This window comes from Chiloscyllium plagiosum, chromosome 40 (genome assembly GCF_004010195.1).
Source record: "Chiloscyllium plagiosum isolate BGI_BamShark_2017 chromosome 40, ASM401019v2, whole genome shotgun sequence".
Classification (NCBI taxonomy): domain Eukaryota; kingdom Metazoa; phylum Chordata; class Chondrichthyes; order Orectolobiformes; family Hemiscylliidae; genus Chiloscyllium; species Chiloscyllium plagiosum.
The window spans coordinates 16,206,302-16,221,854 of NC_057749.1; the positions used below are offsets into that span (position 1 = coordinate 16,206,302).

Here is a 15,553-nt window from a genome sequence, read left to right on the forward strand (position 1 = left end):
CTTCCTTTCCTTGAGACCTCGACATCAGCATTATCATTCCAACTCCTGCCCTTCATCACTTGGCCAAAGCATGAGAAACCCCTATGTTTGGATTTTAACCAACAGTTTTCTGTTCGATAGAAGCTGCTACTTGTTATCTAACTTGTTTTTCTGATTCAGGATCCTCGCTTCTCAAAGATCCTGGAGAACCTTCGTCTGCAGAAACGAGGGACAGGGGGTGTGGACACTGCGGCTGTGGGCAGTGTGTTTGACATCTCGAACCTGGACCGACTGGGGAAATCTGAGGTGAGTAACTGTCCTTACCAGCAATGTCCCTGTGTGTGAGACAGGAAGACAGGCCAGGCCAGAGGGGTGGGATAAGGAAGGGAATGGTTGAGAGAAAGGCAGTGGGAGAGAGGACAGGAAGGGGATTCTGATGCGGAGGGGATAGGGAAAGACTGGAGGGGAGAGGTTGGTTGAATAGACATGTGCAGCTTTTCTGGAGAAAACAGTGCCAATTATTTGGCATGTATTTCTGATTGCTTTCTTTATGACAGTGGTGTAGCAAATAGATAATTATAGGGACCCAGGTAAAAACAATGACTGCAGATGCTGGAAACCAGAGTTTGGATTAGAGTGGTACTGAAAAAGCACAGCAGTTCAGGCAGCATCCGAGGAGCAGGAAAATCCACATTTCGGGCAAAAGGTATTCCTGATGAAGGGCTTTTACCCGAAATGTCAATTTTACTGCTCCTCGGAAGCTGCCTGAACTGCTGTGCTTTTCCAGCATCACTCTAAATTATAGGGACCCTCAGTGCCTGGGTAATTTGCAAAAGGATAGAAGGCAAACATGTTGCTTTTGTTTGCAGAGAATGTGTTTAACTTCAAGCAAATCTAAAGGAGCCATGTTACGAACTTGCTTGAATATGGAAATTGGTTGTTAACTGAGCTATTGGTGCACTCAGGATTAATCAACGTAAGACACAGGAGCAGAAATTAGGCCATTCAGCCCATCACATCTGCTCAGCCATTCAATCATAGCTGACAAGTTTCTCAACCCCATTCTCCCACTTTCTCCCCGGAACTCTTGATCGCCTTGATACTCAAGAACCTCTGTATCTCAGTCTTAAATATACTCAATGACTTCACTTCCACAGCCTTCTGTGGCATTTCCTGTCTATGCACAAAACCAGATTTAACAGGAGATGTTTCGTTTGGATTTTGCAAGTCAGGCTCCTTGAGAAGAGTTCCATACTTTAGAGAATTTGTGGGAGCGGAAGGGGAAAGGGATAGGATTCTTCAGAGGAGAGGATTGGGGGAGAGCAGGAGGGGATTTGGGCGTATTCAGAATGTGGGGAAGGACAGGGTAGGGTGAGGCAAGTCAGGGACTTGGCTGTGGAAGGGCGTTGCGAGGCAGGAGGGGAAGGGGCAGGTTGGAGGTTAAGGGACACGGCAGAGAAATGGGATGAGTTTTATTTCCAGCAGAATGGTCAAACTGTTGTGTGTGTCCTTTGTTCAAATATAAAAGATTAAACAGGAATATTGAATTTCCTTCTCCAGGTGGAGTTGGTTCAGTTGGTGGTTGATGGAGTCAACTATTTAATTGAGTGTGAGAAGAGACTCCAGCGTGGACAAGATATCAAAATTCCGGCACCTATAGCTCAGAGCCGACGTTAAATCCCCTGTACTCAAACAGGCATCATTGAGGCTGATGTCACATGAAACATGTTCTGAATCTGGTAATCCTTGCACCTATGAAGCTGATAAATAAACACCCTGACCATGTGAACTACAAAATGCTGTTGACTCTTTGTCAACCTTATCAAGTGATAGTGCATCCTGAAGTAAAATATGGTAATTGTGCCTTTCCCTATTATACTCTGTCCCATCATTGTGTGAGGGAATCACAGACACAGACCCCCGTCCTATCACCGTGTAGGGAAATCACAGACACAGACCCCCGTCCCATCACCATGTGGGGGAATCACAAAGACCCCCGTCCTATCACCGTGTAGGGAAATCACAGACACAGACCCCCGTCCCATCGCCATGTGGGGGAATCACAGACAAAGACCCACGTCCTATCACCATGTGGGGAAATCACAGACCCCCCTCCCTGTCACTGTCTGGAGGAATCACAGACACAGATCCCCATTCTGCCACTGTGTGGGAGAATCACAGACACAGACCCCTGTCCCTTCACCAATGGGGGAATTATAGATAAAGACTCCAGTTCAACAATATGTTTGATTATAGAAGATAAAACAGTTTCCGTCACTCTGCCCTAACTGTGCTTGCACTAGAGAGACTCGGCACATCAGTGAGGGAATGTGACGCCTCCCATAGCCTATCAGCTTGCAAACACTTGGCATCAAGCCTGACTAAGTCATCTGAACACTGCCCCCAGGAGAAAAATCACTTGAATCTTAATCTTTACAAATTCTCAACATCGAGAAATCGCAGAGCCAAAGGGAAACAGCAGACTGGAGTCGGGCTGCAAAGACTGAGGGGGGAGCAGATTTCCAACGTCAACATATTTAACAACACAATCCTGGCTTCATAGTTTGAGTCTGATGATCATTTATTCAATTTCTCATCAGTTCTGGGACTGAAGATTTATAAGAATGTTATCAGGGTTTCAGCTATAGGGAGAGTCTGAATAGGCTGAGGCTGTTTTCCCTGGAGCATTGGAGCTGAGGAGTGACCTTATAGAGGTTTATAAAATCATGAGGAGCATGGATAGGATAAATAGACAAGGTCTTTTCCCTGGGGTGGGGGAGTCCAGAACTAGAGGAAATAGGTTCAGGGTGAGAGGGGAAAGATTTAAAAGAGACCTAAGGGGCAACCTTTTCACACAGAGGGTGGTACGTGTATGGAATGAGCTTCCAGAGGAGGTTGGTACAATTACAGCATTTAAAAGGCATATGGATGTGTATGTGAATAGGAAGGGTTAGGAGGGATATGGGCCAAATGCTGGCAAATGGGACTAGATTAGATTGGGATATCTGATCGGCATGGACGAGTTGAAACAAAGGGTCTGTTTCCATGCTGTACATCTCGATGACCCTGACTCTATGCTGTAGGTTCCAGTCACCCAAAGAACCCCTCATTCAGAGTACCAACCCCTCATTCAGAGTACCAACCCCTCATTCAGAGTATTAACAATCTGCAGGAATGGTAAGAAATGTTTTTGGTAAATTAGGAAGCATCAAAGTTTAATTTACCAACAATTGGTTGTTATAGGCTGAGCATTTTCATTTGATAATTCACATGCTTTGACCAGAGCGGATATTTCTTTTGCAGTTAATGTCCACGTATCCCTGATATTGGGTCTCGTGTCTGTCAGGTCGATCTGTTGAACATTTTTCTTTCAGGAGGATTGAACTATCAGATTAGAAATAATGTCTTAACCGCAGCCACTGGGAAACAGTTCAGATACAGCAGTGAACAATCTGTTGGAATTCTAGGCCATTCCCTTTCTGACTTGGACATGTCCTGGTTGGTGAGGTCTTGTTGTATTTTCACATACAGATAATCTCCTGTTACCTGTCAATTAAAATGATCCCAGTGTTTCAATATCAGAAAACCAATTGCTGGTTGGTGTATTGCTGGTGATCAATGCCCATTATTAATGAGCAATGCCCATTATTGATGATCAATACCCATTGTTGGAGATTAATGCCCATTGTTGGCAATCAATGCCCATTATTGATAGTCAATGCTCATTACTGGTGATTAATGCTCATTGTTGGTGATCAATGCCCATTACTGGATGGTCACTGGCCATTGGTCAGTGACATTTGCCACTGGGGAGAGAAGTCACTGATCACTATGAACGCTGAGTGACCATTCTCAGAGATTCCATTCTGTTGCCAGGGCTCACTGACCATTCCCAGGGATTCCAGTCCATTGCCAAGGCTCAGTGACCATTTGCAGGATCAGGTTGGTATTGGACTCAGCCTCACAGTGCTGCATGACTGTTATGCCTCTGAGCAGGAACTGTTCTCTGCTGGAAGGATGCTGATCGTGGCCTCACCAGAGGATTCCTGAAGAGTGAGGAATCCACAGGGAACACTCGGGATGCTGGCTTTGGCAAATCTACAACAAGAAAAAGAGACAACAAACCATCTGCATCAGCTCCTACTCTTCAACCTGTTGGGTTTAGAACGAGTAAACATTGTTAAACCTGATCCAGCCTACTTTACGTTGTAACGTGTTCCCTCTCTCTCTCTATTACATCCTTCCCCACTGCCTTTCTCATTCCGTCTCTCTCTCTCTCTATTACATCCTTCCCCACTGCCTCTCTCATTCCCTCCCTCTCATTATTACGTCCTTCCCCACTGCCTCTCTCGTTCCCTCTTTCAGTGTTTCTCTCCTTTCCTTGCTGTTCTGAGCTGATTCCCCTTTTCTCGCTCTCCTTTCTATATTCCGAGCCTGCAGCTATCATATCCTTGTCTGGGATTATCAAGGCCTAGGCAGACAGCAAGATGAAAGGTGCAATGGAGCTGTTTGAAGCTTAGGGAGGAAACAGAGTAGGAAGGGAGGAACCAAGTGGATGAGAACAATATAGTGTTGCCCTGTCCTGGAAGGTGCCGTCGCTCTGTTGGGCTACAGGACCTATTGTCATATTTCACATAGTGACCCCCCCCCCCACTCTGTGTGCATTGTGTGGAGACAGCAGTGAGTGGAGTTATCACTTTTTCCTTACCCAATACAGCCACATGTTACATGGGGTGGGGGAGGAGGGGGGGCTCTCTAAGTTGTGGTTTCTGTATTTTCCCCCTGTGAGGATTTTCCCCTTGAAGAGAGGTTTTAAGACAGAGGTGTAGAGCTGATTACTGAAGCCCATAAAACAAAACACTTGTGAGGCCTGGAGTTTATTCTTTGAAATTTGGAACAATAAAGGCAGCCTCCCACGGAACCAGGATTTTTAGGTTTAGTTTCTCAGGAGCTGGGGAATTGAAACTGGGCTTGGAAGCTGCAGTACATCTCTGCCTGCTTCTCTCCCTCTCTCTCTCTCTCTCTCTCTCTCTCTGTTCCTCTCAGGGTTTTGTCTTCATGTTTTCCCTTTTGGACTGGAGAATCATCTGTGAGACAATGTATTTTACTGCATTTGCCTTTGTCAAGGGGGCATTTGTGGGATGTTACTGCATTGGAACGGTTACCATTTAGTAGCTAAATAATCTATTATTCCGTTAAGATTTCCAATAGAGTTAAGTTTTCCCAACTTCATCTTTCTTTTCTTTTATTTTAACTAGAGTAGATGAATAAAGTGCTTTCCTTAATGCCGAACAGTTTGACCAATCAAATTGCATCTGGAATGCAATGTCCAGCACCTGCCTTTAAAATGAGAAAATATTAGGGTCTAGACTATCATCTGGATACAGTTTGAAGGGCTTTGCTCTGATCCATAACACTCTCAGTCAGAGTTAGGAGTTGCTATCAAGATGTCTCCAACTGATGGGGGCATGGGGCTATTCCAATTAAGAGGGGTTCTCCACACCCAACAGGGACAACTATCCCATCGGATGACAATCCTTAATTCCAAGCCAGTGCTCTGCTCACCACATGTGGGAATTGTCTGGATAGAGGATGTCTGGATGCCCTCTACAGGAGTGGGAGGCAGCAACTAGCTGGAGCTGGAAAGCACTTCCTGGGAGCATGGAGACAATGGGTCAATCCAGACTTCCAATAGGGAACTTGAGGGATATCTGGAAAGGATGAAAATGTGCAGGGTCATGGCTTACAATGGGGGGAACGGCACTGAATGACACCCGCAGAGCAGGTTCAGATCCAATGGGCTGAGTGGCCTCCTCCTGCTTTGTACATTTCAGTGATTCTGTGCGGAAGCCAATGGCTGACCTATCCCCTAACTTAAGTCACCACCCTCCCTTTAAATCCGGACGCATCGATTGCAGAATAAACCAGTCAGGTGCTGCTGCATCGACTCAGATTCTTGCTCATTTCTGTCAGAAATGTGAAACTATCTGAAGGTGGACTTGGGCTCCAGCCCCACACTCAGAATCAAACAGGGACAGAGCTACCTCGACGAGTGGAGAAAGGGGCTGAGCCATCGCCAACATCAGCCTGGCTTCTGGCGATGCCCCCGTTGTGGGTGGTGCCAGCCAGCCTTGGGGCATCTTCCGAAGCTTGTTGAGCGGAGAGTCGAAACCAGAGGCGCATGTTCTCCCTGAGACAGTGCCTGAACTGGCGGTTCAGGAGAGCGTAGAGGACGGGATTCAGAGCACAGTTCACAAAGGTCAGCCAAGTGGCCAGGAAGTCCAGCATTCTGGGAGGTTTACTGTCCGACAGGGAGCTGCAGTGAAAGTTCAGAACGAAGTAGGGAAGCCAGGTAACCAGGCAGGTTGTTATCACAGCAACTATGGTTTTCGCTGTCTTGGACTCCATCGCTACATCGGAAGGGCTGCTGGCGTTCAGATTAAACGTCGAACTGGAAGACATGAAGCTCGCCCACTTCCTTGAAAGACTTGCCTGCAACAGCCTGAAAGACTTCAGTTCACTGGGAATGGAGCCGTCTCCTGACCCAGGGGACAGGCTGCTGGCGAGACGCTGGGCTTTATACTTCATGTGGTCACGGGTGACCTGGTAGATTAAGTAATAGGAGATGGTGACTATTAGCAAAGAGGTCAGGTAGATCCAAATGAAGAGGTAGATCCCATACGCCAGACTGGATCCTCCATCAGGCCAACTGAAGTCACACAAATACCTGGTGGGAGAAAACTTATAGAGCCCAATGCCAAAGAGTGGTGGGATTCCACAGAGCAGCCCACTCCACCACAGGAAGACAATCGTCTTGAGAGCTCTGTCCCGGGTTATGGTGAGGATGAAGGGCCTCGCAATTACATAATATCTGTCCACTGCAATGCCAGCCACCGACAGGATGGAGACGTTCCTCAATGAGAAGGTTAGGAAGCCCGAGATTTGGCAAAATGTCCCACCAAAAGGCCAACTCTGGGCAATGGTTGCTATGACAATGACAGGCAGGCCTAAAAGAGTGATCAGAAAATCAGCCAGGGCCAGGGAGGTCACAAATGCATTGGTGATGCTCCTCAACGCTCGACACTTGTAGACCAACAGCAGGACCAGGGTGTTCAACGGAAGGCCAATGATTAGGATGAGTAGATAGAGAATTGCCTGGGTGGCGGTTTCTGCCAATAATGGTCGAGGTTGTCCACTGCTGTTGGATCCAAACCCTGATGGGATCCCACTGTGAAGATTGCTCATCTTTAATGTCACTGGGAGTATTCAATTCAAAACTAGTACTTTCATGAATTCAGTCAGCTCCCTGATTCCCAGTAACCTTGGGGCTCAAGTCATAATCGTCAGCTTCACTTGTAGAGAGAGTAACACACAGTCATTCCGTTGGAGTTACCTTCATCCTTTCCCAGTGGAATGAGTTGGTCAGCTGTAACCTTTTGCAAATAACTAACTGTAGGATGGAGACAGAAAAGCTTACTGCCCACAAACCTCCCTCAGAATCACGACATTCCAGATTCAAATACCATATCAGGGTCTGAACATAGAGATTAAAGCTGACACTGCAGGGCAGCTCTGAGCGAGTGCTGCATTATCGGAGGGGCAGCCCTGTGGACACGAGGTTAATCCAAGGCTCTAACTGACTGCTCAGCTCTCAGTGTAGCAAATGGTAACATGGCATCATCTGAAAGAGGAGCAGGGAATCTCTGCCCACTGTCCCGGCCAATATTGATCCCTCGGTTAACATCACACAAAAGGAAACGATTTTCTGGTCATTATCGCATTGCTGTTGGTGGGATCTTGCTGTGCTCTATTTCCTTCATTACGACAGTGATTACGCTTCATTGGCTATGAAATTCTGTGGGGCAGCTGGTGAGAAACGCTGAGCTCAGTCTCTCCTTTTCCTTCCGAACCTCACTCAGTGAACAATGCAGTTCTTGAAGGGATTCCTCCCACCCCTCCAGGCACCAGGTCCCAGTCACCAGTCACTGGTCACCAGTCAGTGATTTCAGATGGTCCCGCTGATCCTGCAGCTTAGTTCCAGCAGCCGATGACCAGCCTCGGGAGACAATTGGCTCCTGTCAACCAGAAAACATACAAAGAAATGTGGGCATCTGTAGTTCCATCATTAACATTCCTGCTCAGGACAAGGAAATTGGGAGACATTTTTATCCCAATATCCAGGATGGAAAGATCACTTAATCTGAACTAAGAATATCTTTTCTCCATCAGCACCACTACCCACTATCCCACCCTCCACCAAACGATTGCATAAATGCAGTCCCGTCCACACTTCACCAGCTCTGATGAAGAGTCATCTATATTGGAAATGTTGGATGCTCTCTCGTCATGGATGCTGCCTGACTCCTTTGGGATCTCCAGCATTTTGTTGATTTTCAGTACAGATTCCCACATCCGCAGTAAGCTGCTCCAACTAAGGAATGATCAGTGACTGGCAAAGGTCTTCAGTTTGATTTTGTGACAGTGTATTTATGATGATATAAACACTTCAAAATGATGAATGGCGAGGAGTCGGGGTGGGGTGGGGGGGGAATTACTCTCACAGACACAACCCCAACATCCTGGTGGCTACATGGAGCTGTGAGCCCCTCCCTCCTCCCATCACTGTCAGACCCAGCCCAGCCCCATCTCCACACCATCCATTGCAGAGGGAATGAAAAGGCACTATTGAGCCAACAGTTATACAGAGCACCGGTGAGACCACATCTGGACAGCCGTGTACAGTATAGGTCCTCTAATTGAGTAAATGCTGTAAATATGTTGGAATCAGCTCAGAGATGTTTACTGTTCAATACCTGGAATGGGTGGAAAGGGAAGGCTGGACAGGCTCGGTTTGTATCTGCTGGAGGTTTCAGGAATAAATGGCAACTTGATTAAAAATGTATCAGATCCTGAGGGGTCTTGACAGGGGAGATGTGGAGAGGGTGTTTCCTCCTGTGGGGGTATCTTGAACTGGACATCATTGTCTGAATATCAAGGGTCACCCATTTACTCTGTAAAATCTCTTTCTCTCAGAGGGTCGTGAGTCTTTGGTACTCTCCATCTGGAAGGCGGCAGAAGCAGAAAGGCTGAAGGACAGAGCACGGAGTGGGGTGGAAGGGGTGAGAAATGTGGATCTGAGGTTACAGTCACATCAGCTGCAATCTTACAGAGCAAGTCTGAGAGGATGGAAAACCTTTGCCCCTTTTGTTCATATAAAGAGGAAGAGGGAGGGGGAGCGAGCACAAAGTGTGAGGTTTGGGTTACAGGTCAGAGGGTGGGCAAAATTAATTAACAGAGATAGGCCCATTGTATTCGTAATGAAATGTGCTGTTCACAATTATAATATGTCGCCATGTAAAGCTCAAATGGTCAAGGTTGTTGGAAAGAAACAAAGTATTTGCTAAAGTAGGTGTTAATGGCAGAATAAAGACAGCTTTGCACAAAAACAAATCAGGAAAACATGCCACAATCTGACATTTGGCATAGTGGCTCAGTGGCTAGTGCTGCTGCCTCACAGCATCAGGGACCCGGGTTCGATTCCAGCCTCGGGCAACTGTCTGGGTGGAGTTTGCACACTCTCTCTGTGTCTGTGTAGGTTTCCTCCAGGTGCTCCAGATTCCTCCCACAGTCCAAAACTGTGCATTTTGGGGCGGATTGGCCATGGGAAATTGCCCCTTGTGTCCAGGGATGTGCAGGCTGGGTGGTTAGCCATGGGAAATTTAGAGTTACAGGGATAGGGTAGGAGGTGTATCTGGGTGAGATGCTCTTCGGAGGCTCAGTGTGGACTCAATGGGCCAGATGGCCTGTTTCCACACTGTAGGGATTCTATGAATCTATAAAAAGAAAGCAAACTGGGGGAACAGAGTTTATTTTCTGACATTGTTCAGACCAATGTTATGTCTAAGCGTCTGATGAGAAAAGGAGGTGCTGATCGTGCCTGTGTTGGGCTTCATTGAGCTGACTGAGGACAGAGGTGTGAGTGTCACAGCAAAGTGCATTGAAATGACAAGTGGGCAGAAGATCAGGGTCAACGGCAAAGAGGTTCCGTAAGGTGATTGACTTGCATCCTGCAAAGTGACAATGAAGAGACTCCCCCCCTCACTTTCAGCCTAGGTTCCATGTCTCACTGACAGATGACATGTCCCACGGTGCAGCAAGGAAAGGGTTAACCCTGAAGCCAAGTGCAGCTCAATCTCCCACTGCTTATCCAACCAGAAGGAAGCATCCATTAGGCCACTGGATAAAGCAACATTATCCAGAGTCTGTGGTCAATAATGAACCAGCCGTGACAGACAATGACCCACACTGCCCAGAGGCACTGCCACCCCATAGGCCTGAGGCAGCTGCTTACTGAACCTGGCACACAAGTGGCAACTCCAGTCCCATTCACCCACACCGGGCATCTTGGACTCATCACAACCCCACCGAGACTGCACTGGGTGTTATGCCTTACCCGTGCGTTTCAATGAAGGACTGGGGGCAATGAATTAATCCAAATGTACACACCCCACAGAAGCTGGGAACATGACTCACATCTGGTCCCGGGGAGAGAAAGTGGGAGCCTCCCCCGAGGCATCACTGATCAATTCTTTGGAAACATTACAGAATGTTTGCTGAATATAACTAAAGGGAATCTATCATCTATTCATTTAAACGCCCCAACACGAGGTGATTCCTGAATCCTTGACTTTCAAAAACATAATTCTTTGGAGAAAAGAGTTCACTTCAAAATAAATCCAAGTCGTTTGTGCCCTTACCAGCTCAACGTCACTGACTCCACTTCACAACAACTGGGATCTCCCACACTGTCAGAAACACGAAGTTCACCTTCACTTGGGTTTTAGGGGAATCTCTGCTCCACGTTTTGCCTCGGGTTTCTCGCTGGGACTCTCACCTCTGCCTCTGTCGTCTTCCTCAAAGTGCAGACATTCTGTTTGAAGATGCAGGCGTCTGTTTCACTGAGGCTGAGTTAAACTCCACCGCTCCCATTGAAGGAAGTGGCGAGTTTCCTGTCTCTGTCCCATGGCTCCTTTATCAAACTAGCTTTGGACAATCCCACTTCACCCTCGGTTTGCTGTTAAAAATCAGTTGGACAGAGAAAGGGAAAGGGACAGAGAGAGAGAGAGGAACCCAGACTGTCACGGACCAAGCAGAAAATCATAAATATATAGGAGCCAGTTAAGAACTAGACACATGCTACACACTCAAAAGCAAAAAGTAACAAACACAGTGGTAGAAAAACAGAAATTCAGAGGCACAGATATACTGGAGAACACAGAAAACATAATTACCTTGGAGAGAGAGAATCCGTCACTATGTAAAGTGCAGGGATCTGGTGAACACACTGAGCCTGTGAAATGGGTATTTTATTCAGGAATAGTTTTCCTATTCCAGTGTTGGTTTGCAGTCTGTGAGAGGCAGGCTGCTGTTTGTTGATATGAAATGACACGCTTTCTGTTCCGGACGGAGGAAGTGGGCTGACATCAGCTCAGCAAGTGCCTGAACCTGGCCAAGTCTCAAAGTTCTCCTTCCCTGCAGAAGGAAAGGGTTCAAAATAAAGTCAGCTCTCACTCCTGGCTCTGATCAGGTGACTGGAGGAAGTGGGTGTCAGGCTATAATGGGACTGAGCCAGGCTTATTAACCATCAGAATGACAACAGGCAACACACAATGTCCAACAGACACCGGTTTGCTGAAATCAAATCAGTGGGTACTGGAGAAACTCAGTAGCTATATCTCTCATGCTACGTGTCCCCATGGGTTTTCAATTTTGTACATTTTTGCCTATGAGCATATATTTCAGACTGTACGGTTGTTTGTGTGTGTTTAATTAGCTGTCTATGTACATCTGTACTTCCGCTGGTCTGTAACATCTGTATGTCTTTCTGAGTATGAGTGTGTATGCCCATCTCTCTCTCTCTCTCTTCCCCTCTGTTGCTGTTGTCTCTTTCTGTGCATTTCTGTCTCTGCCTGCATGTGTTTATGTTCCTCCAGCTTCTCCCTGGTATTTTTCACATTTACTCTGCCCCCTGTGACCAGCTCCCAGCAGCAGCTGGAGTGCAGTCTGGCTGTTTGTTTCTAGAATTTCCTGTAAGACTCCAGGGAAATCTATCAGTGTTTTCTGGAAAGGACCCAGCCCCTGAGCTCCTGCTTGGTCTGGCTTCTTCAGCCTTTCCTTTATTTGAATCTTTGGTTTCTATCCCCTCCCGCCCCCACTCCCCCATGACAAACAGCTTTCTCTGGGCAGGCGGGAAAGGGTGGATTTGTTCCTTTTGTTCTCAGTTCCGACGCTGCTTAAGGTGCGTCTCAAACACCAAAAGCAAGCGGTTAGCACCAGCGGGACAGTCGGCCCTGGTCAACTCTGGCCAGCCCCTGCTGTTAACCCCAAGGCCGCTCTTTCCAAAAGGACAGTGAGAGCTGGGCTGGGCCTGTTGCAGTGTTTCAGTCCAATGCAAGATGCAGGAACAGCACCTCGTTTTCTGCATAGGCCCTTTCAGCCTTCAGAACCTAACGCTGAGTTCAATAGCTTCATCCTCATTATCAAAATCACCCATGGCCTCACCTAGCCCTCCTTACCACTCCTTTAGCCTTGCAACCCTCTCTGCATTGCTCCAATTTTAACCTCTTTGTCATTGATGGCCATGCTTTCAGCTGCTTAGGCTCCAAGTACTAGAAATCCCTCCCTAAACGTCTGTCTCTCTCGAGATGCTTATGGACCTCTCTGACCAAGCTTTTGTACACCAGCCCTAATATTGCTTGATGTGACTTGATGTCAAATCTTGTCTGATTTATGCCTCTATGAAGCATGTCTGACATGTTTTGCTATATTGTAGGTGGTATGTAAATGCAGCATATCATTGTTGTTGCTGGCTCTTTCTGGCCCAGCGATTAACATGTGCCTGAGCACTGGGAATGTGTCACACAGATGACAAGGTCACCAGCTGTGACTAAGAACAATATTCCAAAGCAACAAATGCAGAAAATTCACCAAAACTTAAGGATTAGAAAATAAAACAGGAATTCCTCTGGCAAACCAGAACATGCTGTCAGCAGCTGAAGGTAAAAGGCAGCATAATGGCTTCAATGCCAACACCTTTACTACCCCAGAACAACAGCCATAACTTTTGAAGCATTTACTTAGCATCTGATCATGCTGAAATATAAACAAAACCTGATTAGAATTCTGTAAGGGCTGTGGACTCAAACAGTATTTTCTGTGTGTGTGTGTCCCTACAGCCCAGGGACTGAAGCAGTTCGTCGCCAGCTTCTCCAGGGTAACTAGGCTTGGAGAATAAAACACTGGACCAGCCAGTGATACCCATCTTGTCAACAAACTGATCAAAACCCAGAGTGTCGCATTTATGCTTCAGAGCAAGGAACAAAGGAAGACAGCACCCCATTCCCCACAGTTTCTTAAAGAGAGGGAACTTGGGAAGTGTAGATGAGCAAAATGACCTGGTTGGTAGGTAGATAGACAGAAATTTAACGTTACTTGTACGTGTGAAAATATAATAAAACGTGTACAATTTGCCACAAAACAACACCATTTAAGTACCTAAATTATACACTTTAAAAAATAGACAAAATTAAGACAAATATTATTTTTTGTTCATTCCACAACCTCTTGGTTTCACTGCCAAGGACCAGGGTCCTGTTGAAATTGTCAATGACCAGTGGAGCCTGTCGAACCTGTCAATGACTGGGGGGGCCTGTCAAAACTGCTGAGGACCGGAGTCTGTCGAAACTGTCAATGACCGGGGACCTGTTGAAACTGCCAAGGACCAGGGGCTGTCGAAACCGCCAAGGACCAGGGGCTGTTGAAACTGCCAAGGACCGGGGCTGTCTGTGCTGCTGCTTCCTGCAGTCTTTCCCCATTTAAATAACATCCGGCTCTTCCATTCTCCCTGATAAAGTGCATTACCTCACAATTTAAACTTAATTTCCTTTCAATTGGCGTTACTCCTCAAGTTCTCATCCCCCTGACAGGTTGTTTAAACCCACCGCAACAGCACCAGAAAACCTCCCTGTGAAGCTATTAGTTCCAATCTTGTTCAGATGTAACCTGTCCCAGAACTAGACTCAATGCCTCAGATATCTGATGCTCTCCCCCACCTTATCAGTTCTCTGGCCATATATTCAATCTACTGACCTTATGCCCATTAGCCCATGGCACTGGCGATCTCCAGTCGCAGACAGTGAGTGAAAGTCCTGAGCCTTGCTCCTGGCCAAACTGTTTCAGCGTAGCTACAATATTCGCAATCACCCAACAATTGTTCATGTATGTTCTGTCCACAAACAACAGAGTAAATCTGTTCCAGTCAATTAATGCCCATTAGTCTACTCACAATCAGTAGTAAAGTGATGGAAGAGATCATTCAACAGTGCTTTTAAGTGACACTTACTCAGCAACATCTGGTACATTGATGCTCTGTTTGATTCCTGTCCTGCCTGCTCAGTTCCTGACCTCATTACAGCCTTGGTGCAAACATGAACAAGAAGGTTGAACTCCAGAAGCAAAACAGGAGGGTCTGCCTTTGGTATCAAGGTAGCATTTGTCTGCGTGTGGCATTAGGGAGCCCGAGGTTATCTGGAATCAATGGGATTCAGATGGTGAAGTCTCCATTGGTTGGAGTCATACCTAATCTCCAGGACACTAAGCAGCAGTTCCTCAAGGTAGTCCCAAACATCTTCAGTTGCTTCATCAATGATCTTCCCTCCATCATAAGGTCAGAAGTGGGAATGTTTGCTGATGACTGCACAATATTCAGCACCATTTGCAACTCTTCAGATACTGAGGCACTAAATGCAGCTAGACCTGGACAACATCCAGGTTTGGGAGATTAAGTAATAATAACATTGGCACCATACAATGAGTCCATCAAACAAGAGAGAATCTCACTGTTGCCCCTTGATGCACAATGTCTTTTCCTTCGCTGAATTTCCTACCATCAACATCCTGGAGTGTACAACAGACCAGAAATGAAACCTGGCCAACTACAGAAATATAATGGCTACAACGTTCTGTAATGGGTAACTCACCTCCTGAATTCTCAAAGCCTGCCAGCCATCGACAAGGCACAAGTCAGGACTGAGGTGGAATATTCCCCACTTGCCTGGATAAGTGCAGCCCCTACAACACTCAACTCTATCAATGACAGCACTAAAGTGAGGACAGCAGATGTTGGAGATTAGAGTCGAGACTGCAGTCTGGAATGTCAGGCAGCATCGGAGGAGCAGGAGAATCGACATTTCGGACAAAAGCCCTTTAACAGGAGTGAGGCTGTCAGCCAAAGGGGTGGAGAGAGAAATGGGAGGGAGGGAAGGCAGCTGAGAGTGCGATAGTTGGATGGAGGTGGGGGGTAATGGTGATAGGTCAGTGAGGAGGGTGGAGCGGATAGGTGGGAGGAAAATGGACAGGTGAGACAGGTCATGGGGACGGCGCCGGGTTGGGAGGTTGGAACTGGGGTAAAGTGGGGGGAGGGAAATTGAGGAAACTGGTGAAATCCACTTTGATCCCATGTGGTTGGAGGGTCTCAAGGTGGAAGATGAGGCGTTCTTCCTCCAGGCGACGGGTG

The 15,553-nt window shown here is 46.9% G+C and overlaps 2 protein-coding genes across 8 annotated transcripts in view; one reads left to right on the forward strand and one right to left on the reverse strand.

Moving 5' to 3' along the window:
* LOC122542559 (creatine kinase U-type, mitochondrial) overlaps nucleotides 1–1,776 on the forward strand; it is a 39,833-nt gene extending 38,057 nt beyond the window's left edge. For all 6 annotated transcript variants that reach the window (XM_043680441.1, XM_043680440.1, XM_043680445.1 and 3 more), the window contains exons 9-10: nucleotides 160–285; nucleotides 1,540–1,776. In XM_043680441.1, coding sequence (XP_043536376.1) covers nucleotides 160–285; nucleotides 1,540–1,656 — 243 coding nt within the window. In that variant the 3' untranslated portion in view covers nucleotides 1,657–1,776. The remainder of the gene's footprint in view (nucleotides 1–159; nucleotides 286–1,539) is intronic.
* A 1,567-nt stretch (nucleotides 1,777–3,343) lies between these two features.
* Nucleotides 3,344–11,474, reverse strand: LOC122542563 (G-protein coupled receptor 161-like). Of its 2 annotated transcripts, XM_043680450.1 has the most exons (4): nucleotides 11,271–11,474; nucleotides 10,737–11,053; nucleotides 6,024–8,054; nucleotides 3,344–4,077 (listed from the first exon to the last, which is right to left on the reverse strand). In XM_043680450.1, the coding sequence occupies exons 3-4, from the start codon at nucleotides 7,222–7,224 to the stop codon at nucleotides 3,941–3,943; spliced, it is 1,338 nt and encodes a 445-aa protein (XP_043536385.1). In that variant the 5' UTR covers nucleotides 7,225–8,054; nucleotides 10,737–11,053; nucleotides 11,271–11,474; the 3' UTR covers nucleotides 3,344–3,940. The 2 variants fall into 2 exon arrangements, with proteins under 2 accessions (XP_043536385.1, XP_043536386.1); XM_043680451.1 differs by lacking the exon at nucleotides 10,737–11,053.
* Between the last annotated feature and the right edge of the window lie 4,079 nt (nucleotides 11,475–15,553).